General features: G+C 42.4%; 1 protein-coding gene across 4 annotated transcripts in view; it reads right to left on the bottom strand.

Annotated features, from left to right (window-relative positions):
- Positions 1-19,717, bottom strand: part of KIF5C (kinesin family member 5C) — a 146,700-nt gene that overhangs the window by 21,131 nt on the left and 105,852 nt on the right. For all 4 annotated transcript variants that reach the window (XM_011359567.2, XM_011359581.2, XM_011359574.2 and 1 more), the window contains exons 16-21: positions 14,246-14,434; positions 10,387-10,504; positions 8,175-8,251; positions 6,959-7,068; positions 4,868-4,969; positions 4,573-4,633 (exon numbers count right to left, since the gene is read on the bottom strand). In XM_011359567.2, coding sequence (XP_011357869.1) covers positions 4,573-4,633; positions 4,868-4,969; positions 6,959-7,068; positions 8,175-8,251; positions 10,387-10,504; positions 14,246-14,434 — 657 coding nt within the window. The remainder of the gene's footprint in view (positions 1-4,572; positions 4,634-4,867; positions 4,970-6,958; positions 7,069-8,174; positions 8,252-10,386; positions 10,505-14,245; positions 14,435-19,717) is intronic.

The following is a 19,717-nucleotide window of genomic DNA, read 5'->3' on the forward strand; positions in this document are numbered from 1 at the left end:
AGGGGAACACCCTGAATTTATTACCCATGTGGCGCTAGATCATCAACTCCATACACTGCCACACCTGCTCTGCAGGCCCGCCATCGAGACGACACTGTCCACGCACTTCCCCTGACTTGCCCACCACGCGTCAGTCCCCTCCACCCAGCGTCATCTCAGCAGCACCCCAAGGTGCAGAAGCTGGGAACTCAGTGAGCTGCAAACCAGAACAAAGCCTGCTCATTTACTGTGTTCTGAGTGGAACCTTTTTTCCCCCTTCCACCACAAAAATTTTAAAGTTTTCTCACAAAAATTCCTAGTGGATTGGGTTGTACCAGAACAGATTCGTTTTTCCAATTTCTCACAGACGCGTTATACACAAGGTGAACAAGGTTAAAGGGAAATGTAGACACAATTTCTCCCACTCCGATGACTAACAATTTTCACGTTTCTACACTCCCTTCTGGCCCTGGTCCACAGATTCACCTGCTCTGCATCACTGGGCTTATGGATAAGGCAGCTGGTGGACTTTCCACCCAGGTAATGCCAGGAAACTTATCTAACCTTTCTGTGCCTCCGTTTCCTCATTTGTAATGTGAGGATGAAAAATAGTAGTTGCCTCATAGTTGTTGTCCAAGACTAAATGAGATGATCCTTATAAAACACAACAGTTTCTGGCACATAGTAAGTGCTCAGTAAACATTAGCTAGTGTTACTTTATTGATGCAATCACATCTGACAGACATTTACGCATTAGGCTTTTATTGTTTTCTATAGTTGGTGCGGTTGCTGTTATAACTCTCAGTGCAATTAACTTCTTAGGGGGCATTTTTTCTTTATTTTGGATTATCTGGTACAAATGAACCCTTAGGAATTAGATTGCAGAGACGAGGGTCTGAGTCAAACATGCTGACGTCTGTTAACAAGGTTAGAAAACCGAAATACTTCCTTCCATTCAAGTCTCCACGTATTATAATTCGTTCCTTGGAAAATATTTTTCCATAAGGGAGGAAGAGAGAGACAAACTCATATCTGTACTTGTCAATATGTCTAAGTTGACCCACTTCAGCAGAGAATGTCAAGGGATGCAGCTCATACATGCTCACAGAAAAAAAGGAGAAACAGGCTATAAAGCTATGGAAACACTAAGTTTCTTGGAATAAAGTTTCCATATTAATTTAGGTCTTATTACTGGGTCCAATTCTGCAATTGTGATGAAGTGAGAAGCACCTGAAGTCAATCGCTTCCTCTGATGAAGCAAATGACTTTCTGCAGGAAGCCAAAAGGGTCTGTTACAGTGAATACTGTGCACACCGTACCTGTCTAAAGCTTAGCCACCTTCCAAGGCAGGTGCAGGGGTGCAGCTCAGTGCTCACAATTCTGCAGATGTGCTCTTCCCCGCTCCTGCCCAAGGGAGCTCAGACCTCAATCCTCTGCCCTGCATGCTCTCCCTCCCACTTCAGGGATTTTATTACTGATTGAACTGTAATCACAGTAAATATTTTCAAGAAAAATACCACCACACCAAAAGGAAATGAGAAGTTACAGTGCCTTGTCAAAAGACCAGGCATTTCTTTGGGCATAGGAACTCTGAGTTCGGTGACTTTTCCTCAAGTTTGTTTTTAGGTAAATCCAACAGTTTGGAAGGGGCAGCTAAAGCCCTTTAAAATAGCTTATAAGCTATTTTATACTTAAGACATTTACACACAGGTGACTATCACTTGGCTTCCTGCAACAACATATTTTCCTCCATCATATTCACTATCATCGCCCGCCCCCCAACTCTCTTCACTCAGATCTTCCCCCATGGCAGATCACAGCCCTTTGTGTAATAGCTCAGCGCTCAGCTTCTTGTCACAGTGAGGGTAGGACCAGAGAGGTGGAAACAGGCAGCCCATCAACACAGCAGAAGGAGGGTCCAGCCCCAGAGCCCAGACAAAGTGTCCTGTTAAAGCAAGATGGTTGCTTAGGGTACCAGGCGACCTCAATGGCCAGCTGGCCTTTTCCAATGTCATACACTGGAGTGACCTTCACAGACTCATCCTGGATGCAAGTTCCATCCCTCATCCCACCCAAACACTCAAGGAGACAAAATAGGCCTTGAGCTAACGGGGGCTCACAAATGGTCAGCCAAGGACAGCAACCCAGTTTCTAAAGAACATTTATGACTTGGGGAGGGTTATGTTGAAAAGTTAAGTGAAAACAGCCAAGACTAAAATGGCACATACCATGGGGTTCCAAGCTTTGGCTTAAAAAGTATATGTGTATGATATGTGTGAGTGATGAGTGAGAGCAATAAAAAATGGGAGCCACTGTGTCAGCAGAAAGTCTGTGAGTGACTAAGTGTGTTGCAGGTGAGTGCAGGAGGGGGTGAGTGTGAGAATGTGAGTGAGCAGGTGGGAGAGAGGATGAGAGAACCCGTGAATAGATATGAGAAGGCCAGTCAGGAAAATAAGTTGTTAAAAATGTATTCAAAACATCAAAAAGGCAAAAAAAAAATATGCTCAGGATGAGTATAAAAGAGAGAGAAAGCATGAGAGTCTGAGATGCGTGTGGGGGCGTGAGTAGACGCATGAGTTAAGCTGAACGAGAGTGTTAAAGCGAATGAGTGCATGAGGGTGAGAGAAGGTGTGAATGCGCAAGTGAGAAAGTGTGAATAACCATTAGGGAATGTGAATTTGTGTGAATGTGCTGTGAGGTATACTGAGTGTGTGTAAGTTGTGAGTACCTGTATATGGATAAGCGTGAAGGCAGGTGAGCGTGTGGATGGTGCAGGCGTGAACACATGAAGTGAGAGCCTATGGGTGTGAGAGTGACTATGAGTACTTGTGTGGCGTGGTATAAATAAGTGTGGGTATAAATATGTGTAAAGTGTGATGATATGTGTGTGTGAGAATGAGTGATTGCGCATGAGTGTGGGTGAAGGAATTGTGAGTGTGAGACCATGAGAGAGAGGGAGGTAAAAGAGTGAACATCTGTGTGAGGGTGTGGAAGGGTGGGTATAGCGGGGTGAGAGCATTCATGGGTGTAAAGGAAAGGAAGACACTGAAATGTCATTTATCTGGCTGGTGGAAATACAGTTAACACTTTAATGTTTGATATTTTTCTGAATTTTTATAATAAACTATAATTATGAATATCACTTCTCCAGTAAAACAGATGTAGATGAAGCAATTTTATGGCTTCATTTTAGTTTCCCCCACAGCTACCCTGTATACACTCTTGTCCGCCATGCTTGAAAGGTCTGACTTCCTTTGAACAGTCCTCTTACTTCTGTCCCGAAAGGCTTGTGCCTTCGCTCCTCCACCTGGCTCTGAGGAGCAGCTAGCACTGGCCCGGGAGCCAGAGGGCAGCCTTAGTCAGGTCCAGCCCTGGGTAACCACTGCCTACAGCCTGGAATCATCAATTCCTAGAAACAGGCTCAGTCCCACATAAGTTCACATGACACATTAAGAGAATCAAAATGTCTGACCGTGTCTAAACAACAGTTTCTCTCTGTTGTTGTGTCATGTGAAATGACTGGACATATTGCACCAAATGGAAGGGCCTGCCTTCAAACACAGGCTGTGTGGCACTGTGAAGGGCCGTCGAGGCCCACAGAGCCAGGCAGCCAGCCTCCAAGGCAGCTGAAAAAGTTGATCAGAGGAAACAAACCCAGTAAATTCAGATGCAAGACAGAGAAAACCACCTGGGATTTCAAACGATGAGCCCTTCCAAAGGTAAATGGACCTCTTACCCCTCTGCCCCAAACCCTGTAGGTCTCAGGGAGACTTGACCTCTCACCTTGACCTCTCTGTGCCCACCTCCTGCCCTCCTTTTTCACTTGGCCACAGCCACAATGACCTCCCTGCTGTCTCCCAACATGCTAGGCATGGATTCACCTCAGGGTGTTTTGGCATGAGCTTTTGCCTCTGCCTGGAAGGCTCTGCCCCAGACATCCCCATGGCTCACTGCTTCAAGTCCCCGCTCAAATATAGCCTCCTCATGGAGCCTCCTCCCCAACCACTGTGCTCTGTACTTTCTACAGTCATCCAATGGAGTTCATGATTTATTTCCTTATTGTTCACTGTCTGTCTCCATGAGCTAAAAGTAAGCTTCATGAGCCAGGATCTTATTTGTTGTTTACTGGTGCATCCCAAGCATCTAGAAGAATGCCAGGCCTTGGTAGGTTCTCCATAAGTAAATGCTGAATGTTGAATGGAAGCCAGTCACAAAGCACAGAGGCCGTAAAATTGCAGGTATTGATTTGGAATTTAGTTCAATTCTTACTCAAGGGTTTCAGGGTTACAGCACCATGGATGAGTGGGTGGATAGATGGGTGGGTGTGTGGATGGATGGATAAATGGATGGATGGATGGATGGATGGATGGATGGATGGATGGACGGACGGACGGACGGACACACGGACACACGGTCATTCTATCAAGAGTTGGGGAATTAATTCTACACTCTCATTTTTCCACAAGATATTTTATATCTAAAAAGACATGGGAAAGTTGTATGCAGATAGCACTTTAGAATAAAAATATTCAACAAATCATAAACTAATCCGATCTTTGAAACTAAAATGAATTGGGAAACATATTGACATACCACTGTCTCTTCCAGCCCTTTGAGGTCCTCCCTGGCTTGTTCCCTTTTGTCATTGAGCAATCTAAAAAATAAAAAGGAATCATAAGCCACCAAAGGGTCATCAGAGATCTCCTTAGGTACCCTTAGCATCTGCAGATAAATCAACAAAACAAACCAACTCACACGAATAACCACTGTCAGTTTCTAAATTGGCCCAAGCTAACCAGAATACATGACTATCTGAATCACAAAAGTAGACTTTTTAAGACCTCACCAGGATGAGAGAAAACAGAGGAAATATTTAAGGTATACTCACAACAGCTTTTCCAGTTTCATTTCTCTCTCTTGGTCCTCTATTTTCAGCTTGTTATAATCAGAACTGAGCTTCTCTTGTTCCAGTTGAAGTTTCTGATTCAAACTAAAATTGAGAGGAAAAAGCAATACATTCCACATCAATCTGAAATTCTGAGTCATCCCGCGAAAGACATGGTTCTGTTCCAACACCATTAGTTCTGTGCAATAAAGGTGGCAATTCTGGAGGATTTTGAGGGATCAGAGAACAACCTCACAGCTTCTTTCCTGCCCAAGTGAAAACTAATTTCTGGGAAGCATCTGAGAGGCATGAAACACATGGCTTTGAGGATGTATTTACAGTTGGCTTGTGTGAGAGTTTCAAGGGGAAAATAATGAGATGGATAAAGGCTGATATTTTCAAGCAGAGAAAGAGCACCCGTCAGAATTCTACCTTGTCTGCCCCACAGATGGCATACCACTCAGCAAAACTTATTTGGCCATTTTGACCTTCCCTTCTCTGGAACCATGTTCTGAAAACATTTCCTGCATCCAAGTTCCTGGCAGACACAGGGACAGTTCCACTCTACAAAGTCCTCGAGGAGGGGTGCAGAGAGGAAATACAAAGGAAGTCTGGGATCGCCACAAAAAAGAAACTTGCCGTCTGGTTGAAGGGCATTTGGTCAACACTGCCACCAGCCCAACACTTACAATCCCTTTCGTAGCCATGCTTAAGTGACTGTAAAGAAACAGATCATATACCCTCTAAAGGAACACCCACAGCTCCTTTGAAAGGAGCAGACCCAGGAAATACCCCTATCCCCTAACTCACTCACCTACCCTCCCTCTTCTCCTCTTTCAATTGAACATTTTGAGGGCAATTAATCAGTATAAGGAACATGCTCAAAGGAAAAAGCATAACATGAACGATATCATGGGAGTGGCCCAGAGGAGGGGAGAGATGATGCTACCCACTTTCCTTAGGTAAGCCGTGTGCAGAGCCCCATCACACCACCTACGCTTTCGCTTCAGTTACCATTCTACTCTTTTAAAATGTAAATATGCTGTGCAAGCAGCTCACATACATTGAAAAGAGATTTAGATCAGCAGTCTGGAGAATTAACTCTAGTTCCAGTTTGATTCCTATTTGGCAGTGTGACCCTAAGTAAATCATTTCACCTTGCTTCCCATAAAGAGATCTGTTTCTTCATCTACAGAAAGTGGGAGGGGATGGGGACAGAACTTTTGGCCTAGACCTGAGGGGCAGGGGCAAAGTGGGGGAGTCTCAATGAATAAAACTGTACTTCAACAAAATTGGTTTTGTTTTACTATGTCTTCTTTGGGGGCATTTAAAAACATTATTTTATAAAGGGGTTCAAAAATTGCCAAGGGGCTCACTGTGCAAAAAACCTAAGAACACTCAGAAGAGGCTCCTGAAGGCACCTCCCAGCTTGCAGACTGGTGTGATAATGATGCCGGAGGGCAAGAGGAGGAAGAAGAGGCTGTTATGGAGCAGGGGCTCTTCAGTGGCTGAGACAGGACAGGAGAATGGCCCCGAGAAGGTGTCATCAGAGACAAGCTACAATGACGCCATCCCAGCAAATGCCACAGGTCCCCAAATGCAGACCCATGACAGTGTGAGTGCCTAAGAGTTGTGTATGTGTGACCACGTGGCTTGGAGTGTGCCGTGAGCATGTATGCGCTGGTGTGAGGAGGTAGCCGGAGCCAACTATCTTCTTGGAGCATTTATTAACCTACTAGAACTCGAGTCAGGATCAATTCAGGGTTTTTGTTTTTGTTTTTTTGTACTATCACACAGATAGTGTCCCCACCAACTGGGACATGTCTACTCAGCTGAGTCACCAACATAACCCTGCTCTGCAGGAATTGGGGAGGGCAGCTGGGCTCGCCTGCCACCTGCCCCACCAGTGTCCCTGAGACTCAGCGCCAGACAGGGAACAGACCTGGGGAGCAGCATGCCCAGCCGTGGCAGCCCCAAGGCAGAGCCGAGCCCAAAGGGCCGGGAGAGCAGAGGCCCCGGCTGTAAGCCATACCATCCAGGCTGGCCGAAGAGCCACGCCCACCCCCACATCCGAGAACACCCGTGCCAACTCACTCCCGAATCTCATCAATGATTTTCTGCTTCTCCTCAATTTCATCTCGAAGCCTGGACAGCTGCTTCTGGTGAGCCTCCCGGTGGCTCTCCATCTGCTGCTCCAGCGCCTTCTGCAAACCAGGCCAAGAAAAATGTGTCATCCACTCGTTGGCCCTCAGCCCACACTGTGACAAGCTCTGGATCACTTCCACCTCTTACTCAACACTCCTTGGCTGTCAGATCCCAAAACTGGGGGCTCCCAGAACCCGCCATGCTTTATTGGGACAACAAAATCCAAGGATAATGTTATAAAACTGAGTGACCCCCAACTCCGAGCAAATTCACCCATTAATTCAATAGTTTTCCCACTAAACTTCTACAGCTCACCTGAGCTACTTGGTTCTCTAGCCAGGTCAGTCAGAGGGCACAGACCTCTTACTACCTGGATGACTTCAGAGAAGTCATGTAACCTGTGTGAGCTGAACTTCCTCATCTGTACAATTTAGATAATTGTCCCTGCCCTGCCCACTGCACAGATTGACGATGTTCAAAGGGGACCTTTTCACCACAGCGGAGTGACACCAGGAGCAGGGCCCACCGAGGTGAGGCAGGATTACACTATCGGCTGCAGTAGGACCATGCCACGGGCTTTAACTATGGGCTAGACACAATGGGGCTCCAAGTTTGTCCAAAACTAATCAAAATTCTCCATTTTCTTATATCTCATTTTATTCATCTAGAAATCTTATTTCCCAATCATTTTACTACATTTTCTTTTACTGTTTAAAGTGTGACCCCCCCCCCCCCCCAACAAAAGACCTCTGTTTAAGAAAGAAATTAAAATTTGGGGTGTTTCTTTAAAAAGTTAGTGGGGAGAGATGTTAACTTCCATTCAAAGGAGGAGGCAAACATTTCTTCAGGAGTTACCCTGACAGTGTGGCCCAGACAGGGACTGGCAGGTGCTGCTCTTTCCCTCTTTGTCAGGAGCAAGGAAGAAAAATGTACAAACGTAACGTAACTCTTATTTAAAGACATCTTAAGGTTTCTGGACACCTCCGTCTCCATCTCATTTCTCAGCCAGCCCACACTCTGAGACCAGCTCTGATTGCCTGGCATCGGCCCCTCCCCGCTCTCTCCTGCACTGCCACACACATCTCTGAATGAGACAGATTTTCCTAGAACAAGAAAACCCAGGCCAAATGCATGCTGGGCTTGGGGGAAGGGGCGGCGCACGCACCTTCATTTCCTCAGCATCCTGCAGCCGCGTCAGATGTTCCTTTTCCTTATCCTGGAAGCTGACTTCATGCATTTTTTCTGTTTTGAATTTTAAATGATGACTTAAGATTTAACTGCCAAGTCTCACACCACAAAGTCAAAATTAAAATTAAAAAACAAAAAAAGAAGAATGGCAATGGGCAGAAACATCAGTCTATATCACCGATTGAATCCGTGGTACAAAGGAGTGTGCCTCTGAAGGAAGACTTCTGGCTAAAGCAAGGCTGGCAGCTCAGGGACATTACTTAGGTCCTCAGGGGAGTGGCGATCCAGGGTTGTGGTGATCCAGGGTTGTGGTGCTAACTTGGAACAGGCCATTCTAGAACTGACCTGGCTCACACCTGGGAGGACTGGTTCCCCACCTGGCCTCAGAGTGACCCCTGAGGCAAAGTACGTAAATGTCCCTTGTAGACAATAAAGCGCTGTGGACATTAGTGGCGCTTAGATTGATGCCGCTATTAGAGTTCCAGAAAGAGCTAATTTACCTCCCACGGGTAAACTGTTTATTCTCTAAGAATCTGGAACAGGAAAACAATCTAAGGACAAGAACAAAGAAAATAGAAATATAAAGTAACGCTCTCCAGATTAAACAGGAAGTGCCCATATTTGGGCCAGGGCTGCTGGGTGCACAGCTGGGGGGCCAGTCCCAGCCTGTTCTTGTCAGCGGGCCCCCTGAGCACATTGTGCAATGCTCAGCCCGAGCTGGGGGCTGGGGATAGAGAGAGGAAATGATTTAAGACAGAGACATTCAAGTCATTAAGTGTCCTCTCTAGCCTGTTCCACTTTATTTCAGGTCTTCTCCATTCTATTTCATTTCCACTCAGTGGCATCACTGAGCAGAAACCATTTACACAGGGAAAAGTTCTCTTCTGTGTCAGGTTTTGGGTGGAGTATTCTATTCCTAACATTCATCCATTTTCACATAAAGAAAATGAGACAAGGTCATAGTGGGGGTGGGCATGTTCTCTGTCTTTTTCAATTAGCCTTGGCATTTGAAACAAAATGTATTTACTGAGCAAATAACTATATAACAATAAGAGAAATAAAAAAAGGATAACATCATCACCAATCCTATTACCCGATCTAAACCATTTTCATTTCAAATACTAATTTGTAGGCCTTGAAATACAAGCATCCATTGATTTTTAAATGTTATAACCACAGTAAAAATAAAATTACATATTATTATTTTTAATCTAAGGTTGCATTTTAAGCGTTGTTGTAGCCTTCATGTACTTCACCTCCAATATGAAAAAAAAAAAATGTTTTATTGAACAACATACCATAGTTCATTTAACTGTTGGATATTTATGTGGCTTCCTTTTTTTTTTCATCAATATAAGTAATTCTGCAATGAATAGCTGAGATTTGAGGATCAAAGGTATGAAAAGCGTTATGATTATTAATATGGTTTTCAAAATGCTTCCCAGAAAAACTAACAACTTTGCTTGCAACCCATAATATGTGTGTTCCCGTTTCACCGCCACGCATCCATTCTTATCCCTGTTCTGGTCTCTGCATTTCTAGTCACCTTTCTTCAATTTCTTCTATTTTTCATATTTATCAAGTGCTTCCTATGTGTCGGGTACTTCTCTAAGCAAAGGGAGTTGGGAGGCTGCCTGGAAAAAGGGAAGAGCTTGCTCAAAGGATGGAAGGTATGGGTAAGCCGTTAGCAGAAGTTCAGACTTTATGTTAAAAGCAACAGGATACCATGGAAGGGTCAGAGGCACAAGACAGAAGCTGACTTTATGATAGTCCCTTGGGTTACACAGCTCAGCAGCCAGCCTAGAGTAGACTGGGGGTGGGACCCTCAATAGATCAATGAAGTCACAATTCTTAATTAGGATTGAGGACAGTGACAATAAAGACCGAAGACAGCAGAACCAAAGAAGCATCTGGCAGGTCAAGTGGATAGGCCATGGAGACAGAATGGAGGCAGGAGGTAGAGAAAGAGGAGGAGGCAGGGTGGTGGACTGAGGGGAAATGGGAAGAAGGGCAGATATAAGTTGGGGACAGTCTTCTAGATGTTTCTACTTTTTTTCCAATCATGCCATCGTTGTCAGTATACCAAGAAATGCTTCAGTTGAACAAACTAAACATCATGAGTACAGCCAACTAGAGAGTATCTGGTTTAGGCCAAGAGTTTGGCACCTGCATAGTAGTCGATCATTTACCTTGGGCTCGGAGCTTGGCCAGCTCTTCACTGAGTGAGTCTTGGGACTCTTCCAACTGCCTCCTCTTCTGTTCCATGTTCTGCATGTAGTCTGTCAGGGACTTGATCTTGGCTTCGTGCTTTAGACAAGCAAGTAGGTGAAAAAGAGGAGTGAATGACTAGCAAGTGGTCATTCCAGCTTGCCTGGGGACTGTCCAATGGGAATATGCAATAGAGGAGTTCTTGAGTCTCTTTTTGAGTTCCATCACCCAAATGGTGCATATTCTGCCCTTTGCTTGGCATCCAGGACATGGACTCAGAGGATCCTCTGCTTCATTCCCCACAGACAGCGCTCTGGGCCATGTCCCTCCTTGCCATCCACATAAGTCAGACACCAAAACCCAGGCTGGCTTTCCCGCTTCCTCACAGAAAACAATGTGCTGGAGAGAAAGGGGCTGGGAAAATGTCTGGGGCCGAGGGCTTCATTCTTTGAACCCACACCTCTGGATTACATCTTTGTAAATCAAATGCTACAGCTTCTCTTTTCCTCTCTCTCAAACTTACCAATTCCTATCTCATGGACTTTGCATTTTACATTTTCCTCTCCCTGGTAAGCTCTCCCATCAGCTCTCCCAGACATGGACCTGGCTAGGTCCCTTACCACTCAGGCCTCAACATTTTCTTATAGCACTGAACTTACATATGATTTATCTATTTCCTGACTTGTTAGCTCCATGAGGGTATAGAGGGCATGCTTAATCAACCTTAGTGGAATGAATGACTGAGTGAATGGGAGCTCATTGACTAAATAAGGACAGCTGTCACTTCTAAACAAATGGAAATATGCCGACACTCCCCCTTCGGATCTACAGCGTTCACATTTAAGCAGAGACATAGGAGACTGAGCTCTAATCTAATGAAATAACCTCTGGGAAATGGGACTCAGTTGGGAACAGTCATTTATAAGCACAGCTTTTGGTGAAGAGGATGAGTGTAAACAAAGAGGATCATAGCATTTTAGCTGGAAACATTTTGTCAGATTCCTTAGAGTGTGTCAGAAAATAGCCAAGGTTTCTCTAACTTTTGAACCCCAGAAATAATGACTGAATCTTTCGCTTTGTATAAATTGTAGCAGAGTACAAAAAGGCACCTAATGGAAAACTGCACTTGTTGCTAATGTAGAAAGCACTGCTTAACACAGGTATTCTTTAATCCCCCAAATATCCTAATATTCTTGACTCTCATGTCATATATCCAAAATCAGTGTCACTTATGACCTGGGCAACTGGAACTCCAGTCCTGGGCCCCACACTTTAAAGTGCCCTACTTGGGCTGGGCCATCCGCTGGCTGTACCCCATTCCACTGAGCAGAGTTCACAGGCCAAGGGAGTGTGCCCACCAGATACCCATGTCCCCTCTAGACCACACTCTGAATACTGGGAATCTAGAAACTCCCTACTCTGATGGCCCTACGGCCACTCCCAGGGTTTGCACTGCTGCTTCCATCATCCATTTACATAGATCACAGCTGACAGTTACAAAGCTCCCTCAAGTTCACAGAAAGTGCAGGCAGAACTTGTACGCGGAGGCTGGTACACCCACATGGGAGGAGACAACAGTGGGCTGAAGGCTGCAGGGCCTTTATTTTACTGTGGCCTTGACCTCCAAATGACAGATGCAGGACTGCCCAAAAAGCAGAGGCTACCAGTATAACAGGTGACCTGAGAATCAGACTTGAGGTGCTAATGTTTATCCTTTTTCTTCCCAATTTTTATAAAGTATAAAAATGTGAAACAGTAAAGCAAATCCAGAAAAAGTGGTGTAAATTTTGCCCATAAACCACTCTAATTTATCAACTACGTTTGGCCCTTAAACAACACAGGTTTGAACTATGCGCATCTACTTATACACAGACTTTTTTCAGTAAATACCTATATTGTTTTTGCTCCCCAGTCGGAAGTCCACAGATGCAAAGAGCGGACTGTTCACACTGATGTACACCGTTTTATCAGGGGATCTGAGTGGGCATAAATTGTGGTATCCATGGGGGGGGGGGTGGGTCCTGGAACAATGCCCTGCAGCTATGAAGGGCAGTTAAGTGTTTGGAGAGTCAAAAGTTATACTTGGATTTTCACCTGTGCAGGGACGGGTGGGGAGTCAATGCCCCTGCCCCCACGTTGTTTCAAGGAGAGACTACATTTCTCATTTGTATTCCTGCTCTTACCTATATGAATGCATATCTTATAAAGTTGCAAGGCATAGCACAGATATAACTCAGCATTTTCATTTTCATTTAACTTTATATAAGTATACTTTCCAAATGGCTGGGTTTTAGAAATTTTTTGTAAGAGCTGCATAATATTCTTCCATATAACTTTGTTATTAGCCTATCAATAGATTAAGGTATTTATTTTATTGTAATGTAATATTGCATTCAATATCTTCCATATAACTTTATAATATAATTTAATCAGCAAATGACATAACATAACATGAAAATTTTTAATTTTCATTACCAAAGTAAACTATCATAAGTGAAATTACTGGACTAACATAGATTTTTATGGTTTTTGAATCTCAATGAGCTTTCCAAAAAGACTAACCAAATTATACTTTTCTCAACTCTATTTATAAATTTCACTATAACGTACCAGCATGAAATGATCTTTTCAATACATTTTTGCTTATTTCATTAGTTATAAAATGGAACCTTTATGTTTTAACTTGCATCTCGTAGACGATTATTGTGGCAGACAAGGAGGCTGGAGGTAGTTCTATAATTACATATTATGATGTTAAAAAGCATATCAGAAGGAGGTATGCCTTTGTCTGCCTCCCAGTATTATCTGATGCACCACTTCACACTGGTATCTGTTTTCTCAAATGATCAGTGAATAGCAAATACTGGGCCACTTACAGAAGCCTCAAATCCCAAACACCAAGCTCAGGTAACAGTGGCGGACCAGGAACTTTGCTGCTGTTTTCCAAAACTACCTTACTAAAATGAGAATGTCATTCCAATGGGAAAAAGAGCAGCCTTACTCACTGAGAGAATGAAATGTGCCCTGAGGCTTGAAAAATCCCTTCAAGGCTTTGGGTTCACACATGTTGATTTGAGTCTGAGCTCTGCCTTTCACTGGCTGTATGAATTTGGACACTATATTTAATCTTTCTCAGTCACAGTTTCCTAAAAGGAACAATAAAAATTGCCTACTAAGATTTTTTTTAAGATCAAGTGAGATAATGCATGTAAAGTACTTAGCACAGTGTATAGTGCATTGTAAACAGTAAATAAAAAGTTACCTACTACTACTACTAATGATAGTAGTAGTAGCAGTAGTTTCTGTTTTCATCTATTAAATTGGACCTATGGTAGAGATTAAAAGATGAAAAAATGTTGCCTTAGCTGATTGAAGTTTTAGATTTTACCCAATCTTATCCATTCATTATAAATTTCTATCCATAGCTCTCGCTCTCGCTCGCGCGGCTCTCTCTCTCTCTCTCTCCCTCCATCTCTCCATCTCTCCATCTCTCCATCTCTCCATCCATCCATCCATCCATCCATCCATCCATCCATCCATCCATCCATCCATCCATCCACCTACCTACCTACCTACTTATCCATAGACAGCTAGATAGAGTTTTATACACATATCTTTTCAAAAGGAACTGACATTAATCTATGTAATTCACACAACAACATGTAGCCTGGGTAAGGAATAAGCCTGGGCTGTCATTGCCTGGGGAAGCCATGGACAAGTACTACGTAAAGCAAAGTACATCAATATCCATATTCCACACCATTAGCCCCAGTAAGAACCTGGAGGAAGCAGATTTCAAGAGGACACTGGTGTGAAATGAGGAGGAAAGGCGTGACCTACCTGGGATATGAGCAGCTGGCATGCTGCCAGCTCTCGCTCACTGGCATTCATCTTCCTGTTGGAATCCATCTGGGCACTCTCAAGCTGTTTGCTGCGGTTCACCAGGGACTTAACCTCTGACTTCATCTTACTGATGTACAGACGGGCCATGGTGAACTCCTCTTCAATGACTCCATTCACATCTGCCAACTGAGCACAAGAGGAAGCAAACTCAACTACTGCCTACAATTCCCAGAGGTTCGTGGGGTCCCTGAAACCTGTCCATGGATCTTCAAAATGTCTGTGGGTTCCTAAGAATCCCCAGTTATAGGATCGCAAGCTGAAAACAATCTCTAAAAGGTACTATACATTCAACCTCAAGTTCTCTGAAACCTCCAGTTAAACTTTCAATTAAAAACCTCTATTAAATATAATTGTCAATTAACCAGGCTTTTCTTTATGATTGATTTTTAGGATAAAAGAGATAATATCAGAAGGAAAAGACATTGAAGATTAAAAAAAGAGATAAGATAACACTTTGAAGAGGTGTTCCATTCAATGTCATACACCCTTACATTTCCAGAACAGCAGCAAGACCTCTGAGTCCCCATAAGAACTCAAATCAAAATTTCAATTCTGTTCTCTATAGTCTGCTATTCAGAGAGAGAAGTAGTCTAATGGCTTGAATATGTTTCTACAACTAAGGGTTGAAATTAAAAGGGTTTTCTATATAGTCCTCAATTAAACAAACAAACAAAAAAATCTAATGAATAAGAATGTGTCATTACCAAAAGCCCCTCTAGAGCAGCGGTCCCCAACCTTTTTCACACCAGGGATCTGTGCTCCTATGAGAATCATGCCTGATTTGATGTGGAGCTGAGGTGGTGATGCTAGCACTGGGGAGCGGCTGCAAATACAGATGAAACTTCATTTGCTCAACTGCCACTCACCTCCTGCTATGCAGCCCAGTACCTAACAGGCCGAGGATCAGTACCAGTCCACAGCCCGGGGACTGGGGACCCCTGCTCTAGATGAAAGTTTTCCTGCATGACTTCTCGTTACTACCAACTTATGTTTCCCTGCCTCTTTGTGCCTGCCTCTTCCAAGCAGACAAGAATCTAGCTTATTATTAAATACACCTTTAGACGAGAAGATTCTGACAGCCAGCTCTCCTGCATGATCTCATATTTGGCTTCTAAGTTTCAAAGCCCTACTGGAAACAAAAATTGAAGCAAGATACTTAGGACAGAAACCCATTTGCTGAGATGTAAACATGCTCTTGACAGGCAGTTGACCAAAGGAGCAAAGTAAATTGTGTGCATATTTTGTTTAACCACCAGAGGGCACCCTAGCACCTCAGGAGAAGACGAGAGCGCTGTCCAGAACCCAGCCCATAAACAGAGGCTTCAATTGGCTTTAAAACAATAATTCTGACGATGTTTTTCTGATGTCCCACAGTATACTCTAACTGCCCACTTTTGTCATTATTGCTGTCATTGACTCATCATGTGACTACTTTTTTTCATTAAACATTTAAGAATTAGGAATATGGAATCAACCCTAAAAACTTGTAGCGGATAGTAAGTACATTACACCACGCTGAACACCTGTAACTTGGTGTCAACCTTCCCGCAAGACTTCCATAACAGTATTTACTAAATCAGTGTCAACACAACTCAGAATCTATGTTAACAGTAAGGAAATGTCCAAGTTCCAACTCCTGGCTCCATCTTCATTTAATGGAGGTTCTTGCTAAGCCCATTATATTTCTGACTGCCAACAATTTGTCTACCAATGCCACTCCATTACATACATAGTCCCTTTAGAACCTCACAGCATGGAGAAAATGGGTAAGAAAAGCCTACGATCTTTAAATTCAGTTCTGTTTCTCTACCTTTGTGATTGGTCTAATGTAGAAAAGAGATTGAAAAAACTCATTCTTTAGCCTGGAATGGTAAGGAAACATCCATGTCTTTTATGTGGAATTCACAACCCACAGGAGCTCCTGGGGTGGGAAACGTCACTGAACCAACATGTAGGGCATCCTGGGAAGGGACAGACCCCTCCTCCTCTCCAGGTCTGTCCTTAGACAAGAACACTTTCTATTCTATGCCCCAATCCCAAGTGAATTGGGGAAGAGTAAAAATATATATATACATTGACGAGCTTCCTCCAAAGTGATAGTTGGATAATCCTTGCCCCAAAAGAGAACCAGAACCTCTGAAGTCTACTCTTATGGTAGATCTAAAAGGAGATTTTGAGTCCATGCCTAATGGGAAAAAAAATAATACTCCAAACAAATGGTATTAACTGTGAGGTTTCTTACCCCCTAAGAGTTCATATATTTAGTCATGTAAGTTCAAAGTTTTCAGTAATTCCAGTACACTATTATTTCAAAAAGAAGAATCAGAGTCTGTTGCTGAAATGTTATTTATAACTCTCCCGTGGGTCTGGCGATAATTCCAACAGTACATACTAGACTGCGTGATGCAGTACAAATGACTAATCCAGGAGAAAAGGCTGCCTTTCACATGGGAAGGCAGATGCTGCCTGCCCCTTCCACTCTGCCTAGAGGAAGAGTCACCCCCACACTCACCCTCCCACCCCATGTCTCCAGAACATGGAGTGGCTGTGCAAGGTGACACTTTAGGCCAAGTAAAAGGTTCAGATTCTAAAACAGAAAAGTCAGAATGATACTAAAAGAAGTCAGTATGGGCCAAAAGAAAATTAGACAGCTAATCCACTCATTGCATTTACTCTACCTCTATTCTATTAGTTTGTGGCCGAATTTCTGGAAACCTTTGTTTTAAGGAAAACCCAGTGATATAGGTACATTAAAAAAATAAAAAGAGGAGGTTCACTAATAAACCTGGAAAAAGTCAACACGAGGCTCGTCTTGTCATTTGCTGGTCTCGTTTTGTTAACTAACGAAATATTGACTAGACTCTAAAAATGTTTCAAGACATCACTGAGCTGGAGAAATATGAGTCTTTTGTTTCCTTACTATTCAGGCCTGTCATGTTCTGGAACTGAGGAGACTCCAATTGCCATCTCTATCCCCTCACACCACAGTACTACCAGGAGGGACGTTGTGAAAACTGAAAGAATTTCAGGAACGAAAATATAAGATCACTGAAAGATTTTCTAGATCTGCTCATTTTCTTAGATAAAAAGAATTATATCAATTGAACAGTCCTAACAATAAAAGTATCTGTAGTAAGTGGGACTTCATCAAACTAAAAAGCTTCTACAGAGCAAAAGAAACAATCGAAATGAAAATGTGACCTATAGAATGAGAGCAAGTATTTCAAATCATGTATCTGATATGGGGTTAATACCCAAAATATATAACAAACTCGTACAATTGAATAGCAAAAAACAAACAATCTGATTTTAAAATAGGCAGAGGATCTGAACACACATTTTTCCAAAGAAGATATACAGATGGCCAACAAGTACATAAAAAGATACTTAACATTACTAATCATCAGGGAAATGTAAATCAAAAGCACAATGAGCTACTACCACCTCACACTGGTTAGAATGAATGCCATCGAAAAGACAAGAGATGACAAATGTTGGCAAAGATGCGGAGAAAAGGGAACACCCATGCACAGTTGGTGGGAATGTAAATTGGTGCAGCCACTATAAAAAATAGTATGGAGGTTCCTCAAAAATTAAATTACTTAAATTAAAAATAGAACTGCCATATAATCCAGGCAGGGTCTATAACTCAAGGAATTGAAATCAGAATCTCATAGGAGTATCTGCACTTCCACATCCACTGCAGCATTATGACCATAGCCAAAATACAGAAACAACCTAAGTGTCCATCAACAGATAAATGGGTAAAGATGATGTGTGTGCATAAATATATATATATAATTATTCAGCCATGAGAAAGAAGGAAACTCTGCCATTTGAAACAAAATGGATGAAACTTGAGGTTCATCCCTCAAGTGAAATAAGTCAGACAGGGAAAAGATAAATACAGTATGATATTAGTTATATGTGGTTATCTAGAAAATCTAAAAAAGTCAAATTCAGAGAAACAGAGAACAGAGTGGTGGTTACCAGGGGTTGTAGGGGAGGGGAGTGGAGGGATGGGAGTTATTGGACAAAGGGTACAAACTTCCAATTATAATATTAACAAGTTTGGAGATCTACAGAACAGCATGGTGATAATAATTGTATCATATACTTGAAGGTTGCTAAAAGAGTAGGTCTTAAATGTTCTCACCACAAAAAAAGTAATGGTAACTATGTGATAAGATGGTGGTAGCTAATGCTACAGTGGTAATCATTTTTCAACATATAAATGTATCAAGTAAAGATACTACATACCTTAAATTACAGTTATATGTCAATTATATCTCAGTAAAGTTGGGGGAGGGAGTATCTGTGTTCATAATGATAGATCTAAGAAATATCTCTATATGTCATGTAATTTCTCAGTTGACAATCTTCCAGATAATCTGGGTTCACCTTGTCATTTTATAAATTAGGAAAATGAAGCCCAGAGAAGTGACTTGCGCAAAGTCACATCATTCTTCTCTTTAGCTTTCATTGCTCTAATGATTAAATCATAATTATGAGGGGGGAAAACCAGAATGATTAATATCTTGCTCTATAAGAGAGAGTTATCAATGAAATTAACTAGTTCTCAATGGAACTAACTAGGGCATCCAATGTCTGGAATCCAAAAATATCTTTAAAACATCCAGATGAGTATTTAAAAATAATCTCAATCATAATTCAGATTCCCAAAGGTAAGGACTCTTTTTTTAAATGCTGCAGCACCTAGACACTCTTTGATTTCATTAGCATTTCATCAGCTCTATTTTAGAACTTAGCATAAAAATATCTTCCTTTATCGTTATCAGCAGCAGGCACCAACTTCCCATAAATCAACTCCACCTTCATATTTCAAGGGCCACTTAATCACACCAACGTCAGAAGTTTATTGTTCAACACCAATGTATGCCTCTAAAAATTCTAATAAATTCTTAAATGTAAAAGGACCAAAATGGAGCTTAATAGGGTTAATCCTATAATATCTGAGAATTCTATACTATAATTAGGTTCATTCATAAAGATTCATGAAATATCCGTTACAATAGATGTTTCATGAAAGAATGGTTAGGTTCACAAGAAGCCATGCCCTCTAAGCCTAGAGCTGTTATACCATCCACGAAGGGCTTTCTAAGTCTCCTAGAAATGTCTATAAACAAAAGTAATTTGGGAAGCCTTTTCTAGTACAATTCCAGCTCAAAACCTGAGAACTCCCACAGAGCAGGCTCACGTAGAATCCAGCCTTTTAAAAGTCAAATGGCTAAATTAAAAAATTTTTGGTTTTAGGGACTTGTGAGGTGGAAACTGAGTAATATAGCACCATTCTTGGGGTTGATTAAATCCACACGCATTTATCAATGGCTACGCTGCACAAGGTGTTGTATCATAATGAAGCTATAGTAACCAAAATGGTGTGCTATT

This window comes from Pteropus vampyrus, unplaced genomic scaffold (genome assembly GCF_000151845.1).
Source record: "Pteropus vampyrus isolate Shadow unplaced genomic scaffold, Pvam_2.0 Scaffold2, whole genome shotgun sequence".
NCBI classification, from domain to species: Eukaryota; Metazoa; Chordata; class Mammalia; order Chiroptera; family Pteropodidae; genus Pteropus; species Pteropus vampyrus.